The sequence below is a fragment of the Eucyclogobius newberryi genome, unplaced genomic scaffold, assembly GCF_026437365.1.
Source record: "Eucyclogobius newberryi isolate DKJ021-1_F unplaced genomic scaffold, fEucNew1.0.hap1 SCAF_1, whole genome shotgun sequence".
Taxonomy (NCBI): domain Eukaryota; kingdom Metazoa; phylum Chordata; class Actinopteri; order Gobiiformes; family Gobiidae; genus Eucyclogobius; species Eucyclogobius newberryi.
The window spans coordinates 50,319,551-50,338,990 of NW_027315723.1; the positions used below are offsets into that span (position 1 = coordinate 50,319,551).

At 50.7% G+C, this 19,440-nt stretch overlaps 1 protein-coding gene across 3 annotated transcripts in view; it reads left to right on the forward strand.

Moving 5' to 3' along the window:
- The first annotated feature begins 388 nt into the window (after positions 1–388).
- mbd5 (methyl-CpG binding domain protein 5) overlaps positions 389–19,440 on the forward strand; it is a 39,194-nt gene continuing 20,142 nt past the window's right edge. For all 3 annotated transcript variants that reach the window (XM_072448578.1, XM_072448590.1, XM_072448585.1), the window contains exons 1-4: positions 389–497; positions 14,860–15,091; positions 15,172–15,310; positions 15,498–15,600. In XM_072448578.1, the coding sequence (XP_072304679.1) occupies positions 15,198–15,310; positions 15,498–15,600 (216 nt within the window). In that variant the 5' untranslated portion in view covers positions 389–497; positions 14,860–15,091; positions 15,172–15,197. The remainder of the gene's footprint in view (positions 498–14,859; positions 15,092–15,171; positions 15,311–15,497; positions 15,601–19,440) is intronic.

A 19,440-nucleotide genomic window follows, 5' to 3' on the forward strand; every position in this document is an offset into this window, starting at 1 on the left:
TCACGTGTGTGCTCGTGAACATGGTGAATGAGCATTACGTGTGTGAACGCGCATCACGTGTGTGCTCGTGAACACGGTGGACGCGCATCACGTGTGTGCTCGTGAACACGGTGGACGCGCATCATGTGTGTGCTCGTGAACACAGTGGACGCGCATCACGTGTGTGCTCGTGAACACGGTGGACGCGCATCACGTGTGTGCTCGTGAACACGGTGAACGCGCATCACGTGTGTGCTCGTGAACACGGTGGACGCGCATCACGTGTGTGCTCGTGAACATGGTGAATGAGCATTACGTGTGTGAACGCGCATCACGTGTGTGCTCGTGAACACGGTGAATGAGCATTACGTGTGTGAACGCGCATCACGTGTGTGCTCGTGAACACGGTGAACGCGCATCACCTCTCCCATCTGCTACCAAGGCGCATGCGCATTGCGGCTCTCCATCATATTCAATATCCCACTGTAGAAGAACCAGCAGAGGCAGTTAACTAATGGGTAACGCTTCTTTTTCCTATTTTTATTCCGATTTCTTTGTTATTACGCGCTTGTATCGCTCGTGTAGCACTGATGTGTCATTTATAGAATGTCTGCATTTTATTGGGTTATTCATGGCTGGTTTTGATGCAGACAGAGACGTTAAAGGCTGAAGAGCGTCTCCCTCCGCTCTCCCTAATGGGCTTGCACTGCTGCTAGCTTCATGCTAAGCTATCCTGAGCAACTCGGCCTGGCCCTGGCCTCGCTTGCCCCTTTCACTCACATTAATGCGGCTCGAGTTCCACCTTAAAGGCTCTAATTTGTGTCCATGACTCGAGAGAGTGTTTGGACAAAGCTTACACGTTGCGCACACATATCGACGCTTTTTAACGCATCTGAACTTGTCTGATAATCCGGTTTCATTACAACAAGCTAGCAGGCTAGCTAAGAAGCTAACTAACGGGAGCTAGACAGCTGACGCTGGACATGCTAACACCAGCTAACACCAGAGCTAGTCTGATGCTGCGACTATCGCATGGAAGAACAGACAGACGCTGTTGGTGCGGGGTCTGTGCGGTTCTGCGGGGTCTGTGGGGGTCTGGGGGCCGCAGGTGAGGGACATGGAATTGTCTGCGCTCTCTCTGGACAGTATTGTACCAGAGCAGGCTCCCAGTCTGTCGCTATAACGGCTTTAAAGCAGCACTGGCCACAGTTGATGAGTGTGGCTAATGTTCATTGCTAATTGGCTTGTTGTTTTGTTTTGGGAACATACATGTGTAAAATACATGTACAATACAATACATGTGTAAAATACATGTACAATACAATACATGTGTAAAATACATGTACAATACATGTGTAAAATGCATGTACAATACATGTGTAAAATACATGTACAATATATGTGTAAAATGCATATACAATACATGTGTAAAATGCATATACAATACATGTGTAAAATGCTTGTACAATACATGTACAGTACATGTGTAAAATGCATGTACAATACATGTGTAAAATACATGTACAGTACATGTAAAATACATGTACAATACATGTGTAAAATACATGTACAATACATGTGTATAATACATGTACAATACATGTGTATAATAGCGTTTGTCATGTGCACAGCGCTGCACATACGTTCAGCTGTCACCCTCATATGGCTAATATACAGATACAGTTGACTTACTCATTTGTCCATCAAATGTCTGAGTGAGGTCAACCTCCTGTTTGTACTTGTGCTGGTCTATTTTCTATTAAGACTAAGCTGCAGTTTCTATTGTTCTCTCTGTAGATGAAGTCCACACAGCTCTTCATGTTCTCTCTGTAGATGAAGTCCACACAGCTCTTCATGTTCTCTCTGTAGATGAAGTCCACACAGCTCTTCATGTTCTCTCTGTAGATGAAGTCCACACAGCTCTTCATGTTCTCTCTGTAGATGAAGTCCACACAGCTCTTCATGTTCTCTCTGTAGATGAAGTCCACACAGCTCTTCATGTTCTCTCTGTAGATGAAGTCCACACAGCTCTTCATGTTCTCTCTGTAGTTGAAGTCCACACAGCTCTTCATGTTCTCTCTGTAGATGAAGTCCACACAGCTCTTCATGTTCTCTCTGTAGATGAAGTCCATACAGCTCTTCATGTTCTCTCTGTAGATGAAGTCCACACAGCTCTTCATGTTCTCTCTGTAGATGAAGTCCACACAGCTCTTCATGTTCTCTCTGTAGATGAAGTCCACACAGCTCTTCATGTTCTCTCTGTAGATGAAGTCCACACAGCTCTTCATGTTCTCTCTGTAGATGAAGTCCACACAGCTCTTCATGTTCTCTCTGTAGATGAAGTCCACACAGCTCTTCATGTTCTCTCTGTAGATGAAGTCCACACAGCTCTTCATGTTCTCTCTGTAGATGAAGTCCACACAGCTCTTCATGTTCTCTCTGTAGATGAAGTCCACACAGCTCTTCATGTTCTCTCTGTAGATGAAGTCCATACAGCTCTTCATGTTCTCTCTGTAGATGAAGTCCACACAGCTCTTCATGTTCTCTCTGTAGATGAAGTCCACACAGCTCTTCATGTTCTCTCTGTAGATGAAGTCCACACAGCTCTTCATGTTCTCTCTGTAGATGAAGTCCACACAGCTCTTCATGTTCTCTCTGTAGATGAAGTCCACACAGCTCTTCATGTTCTCTCTGTAGATGAAGTCCACACAGCTCTTCATGTTCTCTCTGTAGATGAAGTCCATACAGCTCTTCATGTTCTCTCTGTAGATGAAGTCCACACAGCTCTTCATGTTCTCTCTGTAGATGAAGTCCACACAGCTCTTCATGTTCTCTCTGTAGATGAAGTCCATACAGCTCTTCATGTTCTCTCTGTAGATGAAGTCCACACAGCTCTTCATGTTCTCTCTGTAGATGAAGTCCACACAGCTCTTCATGTTCTCTCTGTAGATGAAGTCCATACAGCTCTTCATGTTCTCTCTGTAGATGAAGTCCACACAGCTCTTCATGTTCTCTCTGTAGATGAAGTCCACACAGCTCTTCATGTTCTCTCTGTAGATGAAGTCCACACAGCTCTTCATGTTCTCTCTGTAGATGAAGTCCACACAGCTCTTCATGTTCTCTCTGTAGATGAAGTCCACACAGCTCTTCATGTTCTCTCTGTAGATGAAGTCCATACAGCTCTTCATGTTCTCTCTGTAGTTGAAGTCCACACAGCTCTTCATGTTCTCTCTGTAGATGAAGTCCACACAGCTCTTCATGTTCTCTCTGTAGATGAAGTCCATACAGCTCTTCATGTTCTCTCTGTAGATGAAGTCCATACAGCTCTTCATGTTCTCTCTGTAGATGAAGTCCACACAGCTCTTCATGTTCTCTCTGTAGATGAAGTCCACACAGCTCTTCATGTTCTCTCTGTAGATGAAGTCCACACAGCTCTTCATGTTCTCTCTGTAGATGAAGTCCATACAGCTCTTCATGTTCTCTCTGTAGATGAAGTCCACACAGCTCTTCATGTTCTCTCTGTAGATGAAGTCCACACAGCTCTTCATGTTCTCTCTGTAGATGAAGTCCACACAGCTCTTCATGTTCTCTCTGTAGATGAAGTCCACACAGCTCTTCATGTTCTCTCTGTAGATGAAGTCCACACAGCTCTTCATGTTCTCTCTGTAGATGAAGTCCACACAGCTCTTCATGTTCTCTCTGTAGATGAAGTCCACACAGCTCTTCATGTTCTCTCTGTAGATGGTGTTATAGTGTGTGACCTGCTCCATCATGAACGTGGAACTGATGTTCCCCAAAACATCTTCATCTTCCATAGTCCTGACCAAGCTGAGCACAAAGGTCTAGATCTGGTCTCCAGGCAACCACTGCTCCTCAGGAGATGCTCTACATTATGATTATGAATATAATGGATACAAATCATTTAATTTCTTTATTATTATTATTATTATTATTGTTTCGATTGCCATTCATATAATATAATGACAGAGAATATGTCTGAAACACGTCTGTCTGAAACGCGCCTGTCTGAAACGTGCCTGTCTGAAACGCCTGTCTGAAACACGCCTGTCTGAAACGCGCCTGTCTGCAACACGCCTGTCTGAAACGCGCCTGTCTGAAACGCGCCTGTCTGCAACACGCCTGTCTGAAACGCGCCTGTCTGAAACGCGTCTGTCTGAAACGCGCCTGTCTGAAACGTGCCTGTCTGAAACGCCTGTCTGAAACGCGCCTGTCTGAAACGCGCCTGTCTGAAACGCGCCTGTCTGAAACGCGCCTGTCTGAAACGCGCCTGTCTGAAACGCGCCTAAAACGCGCCTGTCTGAAACACGCCTGTCTGAAACACGCCTGTCTGAAACGTCTGTCTGAAACGCCTGTCTGAAACACGCCTGTCTGTAACGCACCTGTCTGAAACGCGCCTGTCTGAAACGCGCCTGTCTGAAACACGCCTGTCTGAAACACGCCTGTCTGAAACACGTCTGTCTGAAACGTGCCTGTCTGAAACGTGCCTGTCTGAAACGCGCCTGTCTGAAACGCGCCTGTCTGAAACACGTCTGTCTGAAACACGTCTGTCTGAAACGTGCCTGTCTGAAACGTGCCTGTCTGAAACGCCTGTCTGAAACACGCCTGTCTGAAACGCGCCTGTCTGAAACGCGCCTGTCTGAAACGTGCCTGTCTGAAACGTGCCTGTCTGAAACGTGCCTGTCTGAAACGCCTGTCTGAAACGCGCCTGTCTGAAACGCGCCTGTCTGAAACGCGCCTGTCTGTCTGAAACGCCTGTCTGTCTGAAACGCCTGTCTGAAACACGTCTGTCTGAAACGCGTCTGTCTGAAACGCGCCTGTCTGAAACGCGCCTGTCTGAAACGCGCCTGTCTGAAACGCGCCTGTCTGTGAAACGCCTGTCTGAAACACGTCTGTCTGAAACGCGTCTGTCTGAAACGCGCCTGTCTGAAACGCGCCTGTCTGAAACGCGCCTGTCTGAAACGCGCCTGTCTGTGAAACGCCTGTCTGAAACGCGTCTGTCTGAAACGCGCCTGTCTGAAACGCGCCTGTCTGAAACGCGTCTGTCTGAAACGCGCCTGTCTGAAACGCGCCTGTCTGAAACGCGCCTGTCTGAAACGCGCCTGTCTGAAACGCGCCTAAAACGCGCCTGTCTGAAACACGCCTGTCTAAAACACGCCTGTCTAAAACACATCTGTCTGAAGCACGCCTGTCTGAAACGTCTGTCTGAAACGCCTGTCTGAAACGCGCCTGTCTGAAACGCGCCTGTCTGAAACGCGTCTGTCTGAAACGCGCCTGTCTGAAACACGTCTGTCTGAAACGCGCCTGTCTGAAACGCGCCTGTCTGAAACGCGCCTGTCTGAAACGCGCCTGTCTGAAACGCGCCTGTCTGAAACGCGCCTGTCTGAAACGCGCCTGTCTGAAACGCCTGTCTGAAACGCGCCTGTCTGAAACGCGCCTGTCTGAAACGCGCCTGTCTGAAACGCGCCTAAAACGCGCCTGTCTGAAACGCCTGTCTAAAACACATCTGTCTGAAGCACGCCTGTCTGAAACACGTCTGTCTGAAACGCCTGTCTGAAACGCCTGTCTGAAACGCCTGTCTGAAACGCGTCTGTCTGAAACGCGCCTGTCTGAAACACGCCTGTCTGAAACGTCTGTCTGAAACGCCTGTCTGAAACACGCCTGTCTGAAACGCGCCTGTCTGAAACGCGCCTGTCTGAAACGCGTCTGTCTGAAACACGCCTGTCTGAAACGCCTGTCTGAAACGCGCCTGTCTGAAACGCGCCTGTCTGAGACGCGTCTGTCTGAGACGCGCCTGTCTGAAACGCGCCTGTCTGAAACGCGTCTGTCTGAAACACGCCTGTCTGAAACACGCCTGTCTGAAACACGCCTGTCTGAAACGCCTGTCTGAAACGCGCCTGTCTGAAACGCCTGTCTGAAACGCGCCTGTCTGAAACGCCTGTCTGAAACGCGCCTGTCTGAAACACGCCTGTCTGAAACGCCTGTCTGAAACGCGCCTGTCTGAAACGCCTGTCTGAAACGCGCCTGTCTGAAACGCGCCTGTCTGAAACGCGCCTGTCTGAAACGCGTCTGTCTGAAACGCGTCTGTCTGAAACGCGTATGTCTGAAACGCGTCTGTCTGAAACACGCCTGTCTGAAACTCGTCTGTCTGAAACGCGTCTGTCTGAAACACGCCTGTCAATAAAATAAATTGCAATTAGATTATTTCTCCAAATCGTGCCCTTATGTGCCTGCCCTTATGTGCTGCCCTCATGTGCTGCCCTCATGTGTTGCCCTTATGTGCCTGCCCTTATGTGCTGCCTTTATGGTCTACCCTTATGTGCTGCCCTTATGGTCTACCCTTATGTGCTGCCTTTATGGTCTACCCTCATGTGTTGCCCTTATGTGCCTGCCCTTATGTGCTGCCTTTATGGTCTACCCTTATGTGCTGCCCTTATGGTCTACCCTTATGTGCTGCCCTTATGGTCTACCCTTATGTGCTGCCCTTATGGTCTACCCTTATGTGCTGCCCTTATGGTCTACCCTTATGTGCTGCCCTTATGGTCTACCCTTATGTGCTGCCCTTATGTGCTGCCCTTATGGTCTACCCTTATGTGCTGCCTTTATGGTCTACCCTTATGTGCTGCCCTTATGTGCTGCCTTTATGGTCTACCCTTATGTGCTGCCCTTATGGTCTACCCTTATGTGCTGCCCTAATGGTCTACCCTTATGTGCTGCCCTTATGGTCTACCCTTATGTGCTGCCCTTATGGTCTACCCTTATGTGCTGCCCTTATGGTCTACCCTTATGTGCTGCCCTTATGTGCTGCCTTTATGGTCTACCCTTATGTTCTGCCCATATGTGCTGCCCTTATGGTCTACCCTTATGTGCTGCCCATATGTGCTGCCCTTATGGTCTACCCTTATGTGCTGCCCTTATGTGCTGCCCTTATGTGCTGCCCTTATGGTCTACCCTTTTGTGCTGCCCTTATGTCCTGCCCTTATGTGCTGGCCTTATGTGCTGCCCTTATGGTCTACCCTTATGTGCTGCCCTTATGTGCTGCCCTTATGTGCTGCCCTTATGGTCTACCCTTTTGTGCTGCCCTTATGTCCTGCCCTTATGTGCTGGCCTTATGTGCTGCCCTTATGGTCTACCCAACAGCCACATTTTCTCCAATAACTAGTATGTGTATGAATAATGTGCACTTTGACATGGGGCTGAAACGATAAATCGAGTAATTTGATTACAAAACAGCATTGATTATTATTTGATTGCCTCAATGATTCATTTAATTTGCAAATGTAATTAAAACCGCATGAATCTGTGGCACGCTGACCTGCAGCAGCTAATGCACAACACCAGAGAGAGTGGTCTATTTTAAACGTACAAGTGTGACTGTGTGAAAGACACGGAGGCTAAAGTGAACGGCACACGGAGCTAATGCTGTAAAACCACTGCACCAGGATCACTGGCTTTAAGCAGAAACTCAGTATTTGTTTATTACTATGAACTCTAAGGTTTATTTAAACTCATTTGAATATGGTTTTAAAAATGGTTTAGAATGTAAAAAAATAACTGATTAAAAAGAATTGATAGCTGCAGCCCTAATACGACACAATGTTAGTAAATAGTGTGATACATTTTTCCAACAGAGATTTTGTGCATCTGCTTTGGGATGTGCTATGGTTCCCATTCTTCATCAATTCTGATTATTTTTCCTGTTTATTTTTTTTTATCCAGTACCTTCTCACAACCCGCTTGCCTGCCAGAGTTTTCACTATATTTCAATCCTCTTCACAGCCCCACAGAAAACTTTGTGCTACAGGTTTAACCACCGTGTCTCTACTTTCATTGAGACAACATTTATCCGTTTCTTTTTTTTTATAGGCATCGAAAAAAAGTATTTTTCAATGTTCATTTTTGTAGTAGACTGTAAGTAGAAAAGGCTTAAACAAAGTATAAAAGCTAAAAGCAGATCAAGTTGGCTGTGTAATGTTAGTATAGTACTGAAGTGATGATGTTGTGTGATGTTGTGTTGCAGCTGCATTTACAGTAACAGGTAAATATGTGTTTCCCTGTTTCAGGACACACTCTGTACCTGTAACACGCCCTCTGTTCCACCTCTGCCCCTGTTTACACCCCCACCGTCTCCATGCTAGGCTACGTCACGGAGTGGGCGGGGAACGCACGCTCTCACTGAGACTACGTCACGGGTGGGCGGGGTACACGCTCTCACTGAGACTACTTCACGGGGTGGGCGGAGAACAGACGCTCACACTGAGACTACGTCACGGGGTGGGCGGGGAACAGACGCTCACACTGAGACTACGTCACGGGGTGGGCGGGGAACAGACGCTCACACTGAGACTACGTCACGGGGTGGGCGGGGAACAGACGCTCACGCTGAGACTACGTCACGGAGTGGGCGGGGGACGCACTCTCACGCTGAGACTACGTCACGGGGTGGGCCGGGAACACACGCTCACACTGAGACTACGTCACGGGGTGGGCGGGGAACAGACGCTCACACTGAGACTACGTCACGGGGTGGGCGGGGAACAGACGCTCACACTGAGACTACGTCACGGGGTGGGCGGGGTACGCACGCTCACACTGAGACTACGTCACGGGGTGGGCCGGGAACACACGCTCACACTGAGACTACGTCACGGGGTGGGCGGGGGACGCACACTCACACTGAGACTACGTCACGGGGTGGGCCGGGAACACACGCTCACACTGAGACTACGTCACGGGGTGGGCGGGGGACGCACACTCACACTGAGACTACGTCACGGGGTGGGCGGGGGACGCACACTCACACTGAGACTACGTCACGGGGTGGGCGGGGAACACACGCTTACACTGAGACTACGTCACGGGGTGGGCGGGGGACGCACACTCACACTGAGACTACGTCACGGGGTGGGCGGGGGACGCACGCTCACACTGAGACTACGTCATGGGGTGGGCCGGGAACACACGCTCACACTGAGACTACGTCACGGAGTGGGCGGGGGACACGCTCTCACTGAGACTACGTCACGGGGTGGGCCGGGAACACACGCTCACACTGAGACTACGTCACGGAGTGGGCGGGGGACACGCTCTCACTGAGACTACGTCACGGGGTGGGCGGGGGACGCACACTCACATTGAGACTACGTCACGGGGTGGGCGGGGGACGCACACTCACACTGAGACTACGTCACGGGGTGGGCGGGGAACACACGCTCACACTGAGACTACGTCACGGAGTGGGCGGGGGACACGCTCTCACTGAGACTACGTCACGGAGTGGGCGGGGGACACGCTCTCACTGAGACTACGTCACCGAGTGGGCGAGGGAGGCAGATCGCTCTTCGTGAGGGTGGGGTTAAATCTCAAACTAAGCCGTTTGCATTTCCTGGTTTATGAGCAGGTCCAAGATATGGGTGATATTTATAACTATTATGTTATCGGTGTTGCACATCTACACCCTCAGAGTAGACTATGAAATGAGAGTTACAGCTCGCAGTTCCTGCACGTTTATGTGTTGGAACCTCTCTCGAGGATTCCAAACACCTCTGACCATCCTGTGGTTCCAGACAGCCCCCCAGCCTGTAAGTGAGGCGTCTGTGACTACTACCTCTCGACGACACGGGAGAAAGCCCAGAGAAACGCCACTGCAAAGGAACTCTCTGTTTCCCCAAGGCCGGAGATGCCGAAGACACGGAGTGGAGAGCTGCACAGATCTGTGCTGGTGCAGCTGTGGATATAGGCCCAGATTGTTGAGCCAAATCTGTAAGGTACGCAAGTACAGGAAGCCCACGTAGCTGCAGCACAGATGTCATTCAGTGGGACACCCTTCAGCGCGGCCCAAGAGGTGGACACTCCTCTGGTAGAATGGCAAGTAACTTTGGGAGGCTGAAGAGCCTTAGATCGATACGTCTGAAGGATGGTGTCCACAACCCAATGTGAAAGCCTCTGTTTGGAGACAGCAGAGCCTTTTTTGTGACCCCCATAACAAACAAACAGGGCATCCGTCTTGCGAAGCCCAGCAGTCACATTAATATAATACTGCAGCATACGGACAGGACACAAAGGACTAACATCAGAGTCCCCAAGTTCAGACTCTGGAGCATAAACAGCCAGCGAAAGTGGCTGATTAACGTGAAAAGCAGAGACTCTCTTTGGTAAAAAAGATGGGTTAGGCCACAAGGTAACACCAGACATATCCGAATTCCAGCGAAGCATGGAGCTCCCCAATACGCTTTGCAGAGGAGATAGCAAGCAGAAACGCTGCCTTCACTGACACCCATCTCAACTGAACCCCATCCAATGGCTCAAACTGTGGGGAACACAATTTTTCTAGGACTAATGGAAGATCCCATGAAGGCACTCAAGTAAGCCTTGGCGAAGGGCACCCTTTAAAAACCGGCATACTAAGGAATGCGGCCCCACAGAACGACCATCAATCAAGGAATGGCGGGCTGAAATGGCCGCAACATAAACCTTAATAGTCGAAACCGAAAGATTTTTATCAAATAACGTCTGAAGTTAGTTTAGTAGTACTGGGACAGAGCAGTGCACTGGGTCCACATCACGAGTCCCACACCAACTAACAAACAGTTTCCATCTGTTCTCATACAGCGCTCTTGTCGAGGCAGCACGAGCGTTCAGGATTGTTTGGATAACTGCCTGGTCACAAGAAGTCAACACAGAGTCCTGCCCTTCAATGGCCACAGGTACAGGTGTAGGCGCTCTGGGTGAGGATGCCATATGCTCCCTGCCAGCTGTGACAGTAGATCCTTCCTCTGAGGGAGAGGCCACGGTTTCTCATTGAGAAGTTGGAGAAGCACGGGAAACCATATTCTCCCTGGCCAATACGGAGCAACTAATAACACTCTGTGATTGCTCCTGTGTAGCGTTAGCAACAGGAGTGGAAAGGGAGGGAATGCATACAGGAGGCATTCCGGCCACGGGTGTGCCAGTGCATCTTGCCCCAGTGGACTGTCTGGTTCTGAGAGGGAAAACCACCGTTGACAATGTGTTGTCGCGCTCAAGGCAAATAGATCTACCTCTGAAAATCTACCTCTGAAAATCTGCAGTGCAATTCTGCACGCCTGGCAGATGAACAGCCCTGACACTCTGCAAATGGGGCAGCGCCCACAGGTGGAGCTTCCGTGCCTCCACTAGTGAGTGAACAGGTCTTGTGCCCCCTTGATGATTTATGTGGTAAACTGTTGACGTGTTGTCTGTCCGAACAAGAACATGTCTCCCCCTGAGGGCAGGAAGGAAGAACATGAGTGCCAAGCGAACAGCTCGCAGTTGAGCTCTTCGCAACGTTCACTGAAAGCCCTAATTGTGACACATGGTCCAGTAGAATGGAAGTGTCTCCGAGTGCTTGTTCCTGACTCCGAGCACACACAAGCCAGTCGTCCAAGTACGGCAGAATTCTCATTCCGCGGGCTTGAAGGAGCGCAAGAACTGCCGCCACACACCTGGTGAATGTACGGTGCGCCAGAGAGAGCCCGAAGGGGAGCACTCTGAACTGGTACGCTTGATCTTCGAAAGCAAAGCGAAGAAACGGTCTGTGGTGTGGTGCCACAGGTACATGGAAATAAGCGTCCTTTAAGTCGACACTTGTGAACCAATCCCCTTCCCTGACCGACTGCAGGACATCCGTGGTACGGAGCATGTGAAAACGTAGCACCTTGACATAATGATTTAGGCGCCTGAGATCGAGAATCGGACGAAAACCTCCATCCTTTTTTGGAACTAGAAAATAGATTGAATAGAACCCCTTTAACTGTTCTGAACTCTGAACAACTTCTATGGCACCTTTCCGCAAAAGTTCTTGAATCTCCTGTCGGAGGGCTATGGACCTCACTGGGTCGGAAACAACGGTTCTTTTTACCCCCTCGAACTTTGGGGGACGCCGTCTGAACTGAATTTTGTAGCCCTCGGAACAGGGTTGAAATCACCCACGGGTCTGTAACTAAGGCCTCCCAACGAACCGCGACAGCTTTCGGAAAAACTGCTGGGGGCCAGATGTAGAGTGTCAAACTCTACTGTTGTGGCCACCTTGAGGCCTGGGGGGGCGGTCCCGGCGAACCTGGCGGTCATTTTTTGGGGCCCTGCCCCTTGGTGGCCGAAACGTGGGCTGGAGAGAGGGTCGACTGGCCTGACCGTGGCCATCAAAAACACGTCTAGATCCTGGTAAGGTTGAGATTCTTGCCGCTGGGCGAAAAGAGCTGGCACCTCTGGGCTGGGGTCTGGGGCCACGATGTAGTTCAGTAAACTGTCTGCGAGTTTTATTTGCCTCAACAGCCCGCTCCAAGGTCTGATGGGCAGCGGGTCCAAACACATGACCTGGCACAACAGGTAAATTGCGAAGTGTACCCCTGCAAGACTCTGACAGGGGGGACTGGGCTAGCCACACCTGGCGTCTAGCAATGGTCAGAGTGGACATCAGCCTTCCAAGCTCTCTCGACATGTAAGCAAATGCCTGAAGTGAAGCATCACTCAGGCTCTGCGTAGCATTGTCAACTCCAGCCTCTTTCAGAGACTGAGAAAGGGTAATGGCTAGATGAGAAAGGGAGTTACCCAGGCGACCAATCCGAGCCGCCGCATCATAACGTTTAGTAATGAGGTCATCCGTAACTCTGCACTGAGGATGTGGGCAACGGGCTTCCAGTCGAGCAGCATCCACAGGCGCTACAACCAGGCCCGCAATAGTGCCATCAACGGAGGGCATGCGATCCAATCCGTACTTAGCTGCATCTTGCATAGCACTCAAACTCCTGCATTCCCTTGGGAAATGAGTAAACGACTTGGGATCTGCCCAACATCGTTGGAGCTCCTCAATGTATGGCAAAGAGGCCGGAACGCTGAATACAGGCTTCTGGGAGACTTTGAAAAAGGCACTTGTAGGGACAGCCATCACAGGTGTATCTACTCAAAGTCTTGATAAGGCCAACTGAATAGCCTTGTGAACAGAGGAAAACTCAGGCTCTGTCTCCAAGGGCTCCAGGTCTGAGGAGCGGGAGCTCACAACAGAGGGGTTAGGAGTGTCTACCCGAGCCCCCAGAAAATCTGCACCATCTGCTCTGAACAAAGTATCTGAAGCAGCAATGGATATAGCGTCCTCCTGAGGGTGATCAGCACTCGAGTCTGTCTGGTCTTCCTCATCATCCAGAATGAGGCTAGGCACAGTGGGAGGACCACTAGGTTTTAGACTGAGGAGCAAAGACTTAATCTGAGCAAATTCAGAAGCCAAAGTGTCCACTTTGGCAGACAACGCCTGATCAGGATGACTTCTCTTGGCCTCAGGGGCCTCCATGCGGGGACACTTGCAGCGTTTATGGTCCTTAACAGGACTAGAGGCAAGAGTCAGTTTGGACATAGTACTCTCAACCGCTGCCAATCTAGCGGTCCTGTCTGCCAGTGGAATGGAGATACAATTGAAACAGGCATCTTCTGTGAGAGCCTGTTTCAGATGTCCAATCCCCAGACAATGTGGACATAGGGTATGGCCATCTTCTGGGCTTAGTGGAGCCAAGCAACAGTTGCAACCATGCAACAGGGATGACATCATCTTGTGAGCTTGCCGGAGCGAATAACACTCACAAGTCACTGGCTCATGTACCGCGCTTAATTAGAAGGCGCGGGTGAACATGCACAGGCTACCGTCGCCACAAACTGAGGCAGAAGCAACGGGCTAGTGAGCGGGAGAAACACTCACGAGTCCCAGACTTGCGGTGTCACAGGAGCGGAGAGCACTCACGGAACACCGGTTGAGATTGAGAATACTCAGTAACCACGGTGCCGTTGGAGCGAAAAAACACTCACGAGGCACCGGGTCACGCAGGTGTAAAAAATACAATATAACCGAAGTATAGCTAGCGACAAGACAAGCTAATAAACAGTCAAGCCACAGGAGCGGAGTCACTCACGGGGGCGCAGGTTATCACGAGCTCACACGCGGCGTTAAAAGAAAAAAACACTCACGAAATGGCGGTGCCGCAGGAGCGAAAAACACTCACGAGGCAGTGGTGTACTAGCCTAGCAGGCTCTAAATAGATGCGCTAATGTATCAAAGTCCGCAGACTGTCGGATAATTAGCTGAGAAAAGCTGGCCGCCAAGCATATGAGGGCTAACCAGCTAGTAATAGTCTGTGTCAACACACAGCGTATCAATATTTAGCCAGAAAACGGCAAAAAATACGCACTGCAGGTGATAAGTCAAAAAAATGTGATACCGTCTCGCAGCCTCCGGAGGACGCGACGCGCAGCTCCAATATATGAGGCTCCAAGCGAGAACGGGTTGAAAATCCAAAGCAATATTCCAAGAAGGAACTTCGACCTATCGCTGATGCGAGAAATGTAGAAAGAAAAGAGCGCTGGGTGCATCAGGTATATATATGGGCTGGTTCTGACGTCACCCATGTCACGTCCACCACGTGACTTTGTTGGTATTAATCTCGACCTATGTGCTGCGCACATGTAGATATCCAGGTGCTAAGCACCGTCCTCTGGCGGTCAGGAGGAATGAAATAGAACAGGAATATGTCATGATATGGGATCTTTAATTATGGCCTTTGAATGAACATTCTTTTGTATGACTCTATTGCACTTAGTCAGTCACAGCCACAACACCGTGACCATCTCCCTGTTGTTTTAGTTCTATTCAGTTCCAATAAAGAAGAAAAAGAAAATTCTGAAAAAAAATAATTTAGGCTTTTTGAACATAACCTTTGAACTTGTCGTTCACCTCGGAGTTACAATGTTGAGTATTTGTCTAAATATTGACCTTGTGTGACTCGAGGTCCATGTCTGTGTGATGTTCATGAGTCGTAGGCTGACTTGGCGGCGTGCTCTGTGGTTGTGTTTTGTGGACAGGAACCATGGGAAAACGGTGGCCCTGCAGTCATTTTGAAGTGGGATGTTGAAGGTGAGGAACTGCACGTGAGGCTGAGTGTTCTCTGATACATCGGATGGTGAAAGCCGTGAGCTGAGGAGCACTCCCCCTCCAGAGGACCTCCACAGCCCCCCCAGACACCTCATGGCTCTGGACTACAGTAATGGAAGCACATCCACCTTTTTGCACTGTAGCCACGATGCAGCTTAAAGGGTACGCTGAGCCCATACTCCCTCCCTGGACACCTTGTTCCCCCTAACACACCAATGTGACACATGTGGGATCCTGTGCAGGTGGTGTGCGTAAAAGCAGAGGAGAAATGAATGGAGGAAAGGAGTGTGAGACTGGAGGGGATGAGTGGCCAGCCCCTGTCCAGGTACCTATTGGCTGGCAGCGCAAGGTGAACCCTGCTGGACCGGTTGCCTACATAAGGTAACAATCATACACATTTGAATTCATTTACTGAAAATATAAAATCAACTAGCCAATGGCTGTCCTCCGCGACTCGCAGAAATATCTCTCCAGGTTTTATCAGAGTTTATTTGGCACCTCAAACGCAGGGCGATGTTTCCAACATGCATGAATGGTTTGGTGCTTGATGAGTCTCTGATGTTTGCAGTCCCAGTGGCTCAGTGCTGACCAGCCTGGAGCAGGTGAAGACCTACCTGCTGACAGATGGAACCTGCAAATGTGGGCTGGAGTGTCCACTCATCCTCCATAAGGTGCGTAGAGACTGTGAAGCTAGAAACACTGTTGTAAATGTGTCGATTTTGATGCTTTGTTTCTTTCCTTCACTTTAGTTAGCGCTTAGCTCGCGAAGTGCTACTGCAAGATTGTAAACATTGCTGCTGTTCTCTCATTGGCTCCTGTAAATTGATTTTGGCTGTATCCTTGTTTACTGGACTGACATTGACATGTAAATGTGCAAACAAACGTTCAGCCTTTAAAGTTCACTGTTAAGAGGCAGAATAATAATAAATGTCACCATAATGGCCCTCAGAGGCAACTGTTGTTGTGATTTTGGGCCTTACAAAAATAAATTGATTTGATTTGATAATGACCCCAATTTAGAATGAATAGAGCCTGAACCACTTTTTATGATCGGCTGCCTCTAAACTATTTATTTTATTACTTAAGTATATCAGCAGTTATATCAGCTATTGGCCCCTCCTTTTACATCGATATCGTATCGGAACCCCAAAATCCAAATGGGTCAGGCCCTAGTGTAGAGAGAGTTCTATTTCATCCCTACTGACCGCCAGAGGCGGTGCATAAAGCACTGAATGATCATCCTTGCGCATACACAGGTCGAGAATTAATAACAAAAAAAGTCACCTTTGACCCCCAGTGGCTCACGTGAGTCTATATAGTCACGTGACACAGGGAGCTCAGTCCCTTTTTACCTTCTCGCTTGCAGGTTGTATATGTGGTTGTTGTTCGGCTAATATTGCTGTTTCCCAGTCAGTCAGTGCAGCGAGTTCGCTCGTCCTCCTGGGGCTGCACAAGCGTGCCGTACATGTTGCAATGAGGAGGTATATTTATGTTGTTTTCTACGACTGGTAAGTGTTATCCCTTTAATGCATTTCACCGTAGCCGTGCGCTCTGTAGATTTTTGTTGAATTTGAACCGTACAATCGTACCCGGTTTTGTGTTTATCCGTGCTAAAGCCGTTTGTTTTGGTTTACTGATACAGCCGCGTGGCTTTATGTTCTAACTATAGCCGTGTTCGGGTCATTAGTTCAGAACTGCTTTGTTTTCAGCCGGTTACACACCATCGGTGGCGTCTTCGGCTCGACCTGATTGTTCCTGTAGCTGGTTTTGTGTTTACATTGGGTCATTAGTGGCGTTCCCCGCTCAACCTGACCCCGCAGTGTCCCCCTCACGCAACGGATCATTTGTGGCGTTCCCTGCTCGACCTGACCGCCCCTCTTACCAGGGTAGAGGTTTTATATCTTAGAGTCGCTAGTGGCGTTCCGCTCGACCAGACTCTATTTGGCTCCGGTCTTATCATGCTGGAGTCCCTGTGTTGCCGGTCCTGTCTGGCGCCGCTGCAGCCTGACGATGGGCATGATCTCTGCCCTGGTTGTCTTGGAGTCGATCATCTTCGGGAAGCACTCTCCGATGATGCTTGCTCCAACTGTTATGTTATGCCGCGGTCTGTGCGCGTCGCGCGCTTGGCGGCTTTCGAGGACGCTTCAGACTGGTTGTTTGTGGCGCCTTCAAGTCAATTACCGGCTGGCCAGACTGGGGGCCGCAAGCGGCTGTCCACGGCTACTCAAGGCGGCCCCCCATTTAAGAAAAAGAAGGGCCCCGGGAAGTGAGCACGCTGACATCTGAACTGGCCCAAATGGGGGCAATTATCCAGACTCTCCAGACTGATGCCAGTTGTGTGGTGGCACAACGGCAGGGGGGGCATGACACAGCCTCAGCATATGATGACGTCATATCTGTGGCTGCTTCAGACACGCAGTTTCAGCTGGAGTCTGACCTTCTGAGCTCCAGAGTTTCAGAATCTGGCTCACCGGCCTCTGCCGGCTCTCAGGCCGACAGTGATGACACTGTCACTGCGGCTTTATGGACCGCACTTTCCAGCTTAAAGCTGGATGTTCCGCGGGATGAGACGGCACCCTCTAGCGCCTTCTTTCGGCGCCAGGCTGCAGCATCCCTCACTCCTCCCTCGGAGGAGTACATTAAGGAACTGCATGCCTGTTGGACAGACCCAAAGGCATTTTCGAGGCCTACTTCTGATGGCAGGGTGTTGGCACTGATGCAGGATCCTCAGAAGCTTGGCCTGGGACATATGCCGGCAGTGGAGCCGGCTATTGCCTCCCTCATCGTCCGTCCAGAGGAGACTTTACGGACTAATGCCCGGTGTCCACGACCGCAGTGCCGGGTTACAGACGACCTTCTGTGCAAGGCGTATGACATGGGAGCTCGTATGGGTCGCATTGGGAACTCCTTGTTTCATTTGATGCTAGGCCTGTCGGTTTCCCTTGAGACGGTGCCAGTGGACCAACCAACACATGGGCTGATTGATGCCTCCTTGCAGGCTTTCGCCCTCATGTCAAGGGAACTAGGGCGTCTGCTCTCTACATTAGTACAAGCTCGCCGCCAAGTATGGCTGGCACAGTCTCCGCTCTCTGAGGCCAGTAGGAAGACCTTGAGGGGTGTTCCAGTTCTTCCTGGAGAACTATTTGGCCTGGCCGCCCTGGAGGCTCTAGAGCGCACGGCCCAGGCTTGCCGTGCACGGCAACAGTTGGCGGGGCTTCATAGGCGGGGGTCTCATCGACCGACTCAGGCTGCCCCTCCCATTTCTTCACGGAGGTACACACCACCACCCCATCACTCCCCCGTTCATGGCTCGGACTTGCAACAGGCCCCAAGGTTTGGGTATCGTCCGTCCCGTGCGTCCCGTTCCTCACAACCCGGCCGTCGCCCCCACAAGCCCGTGGGGGGTCGAGGGGCCTCCAGATGAGGTTACAGGGCCGGCGGTAGGACATTTTTCCCCTGGACAGCTGGAGTACTGGATGGCTCACTCCTCAGATATTTGGGTGCTGGCCACGCTGTCCGAAGGGTATCGTCTGCAGTTCTGCCACCGGCCTCCTGTTCCTGGTCGGATCCGAATGACTGTTATTCACGATCCGGTCAAGGCGCAGGCACTCTCTCAGGAGATTCGCACCTTGCTGGACAAGGGGGCGATAGTTCCTGTGGACCCCTGCTGGATCCAGGGGGCTTTTATTCCCAATATTTTCTAGTTCCCAAGCAGACGGGCGATTTACGCCCAGTTCTGGACCTCAGGGTTCTAAATATGTTTTTAAAGGTGTCTTTGCGCCCCCTTCAGATGTGGCTCAACAGCCTACACCTGGACCCCACACGTCAGGATCACAGGCGGCAACGGCTACCCGTATCTCCCCAATGCCAGGTGTCTCTATGCAGGTGGCGGAACGGAGGCCTTTATTGCGCAGGGCGTTCCGCTGGGGCCTCCTCCTTCCAGCCGGGAGGTTGTGTACACCGACGCATCCCTCCTAGGCTGGGGTGCGTCATGGCAGGCACGGATGTGGTGCAAGGGTCATGGTCCCAGAGGCAGAGCAGGCTGCACATCAATGTGCTGGAGTTCTTGGCTGTCGAGCTAGCGCTGCGCCATTTCTTGCCACACCTGCGCGGCCGTCATGTCATGGTACGGTCCGACAACACCAGTGTGGTTTTTCACATAAATCACCAGGGCGGCACTGTGTCGGTGACCCTGTTCAGGATTGCACAACGGTTCCTGACTTGGGCTACCCCGCGCCTTGCCAGTCTGAGTGCTTTCCGGGGGTTCGGAATGTGTCTGCGGACTTCCTGTCTCGCCATCGGCCGCTGCCGGGGGACTGGCAGCTTCACCCGGAGGTGGTAAGGGACATTTGGGAGACCTTAAGCATGGCACAGGTCAGATTCTGTACCCCAATCCCGAGCGCCTGAAGTGGAAACTGTTGGATGCCTGGTGTCGCAGAAGCGGTGAGGACCCAGTGCATTGTGCTGTGTCAACGGTGCTCGCTTTCCTGCAGGAGCTACTTGGCCAGGGG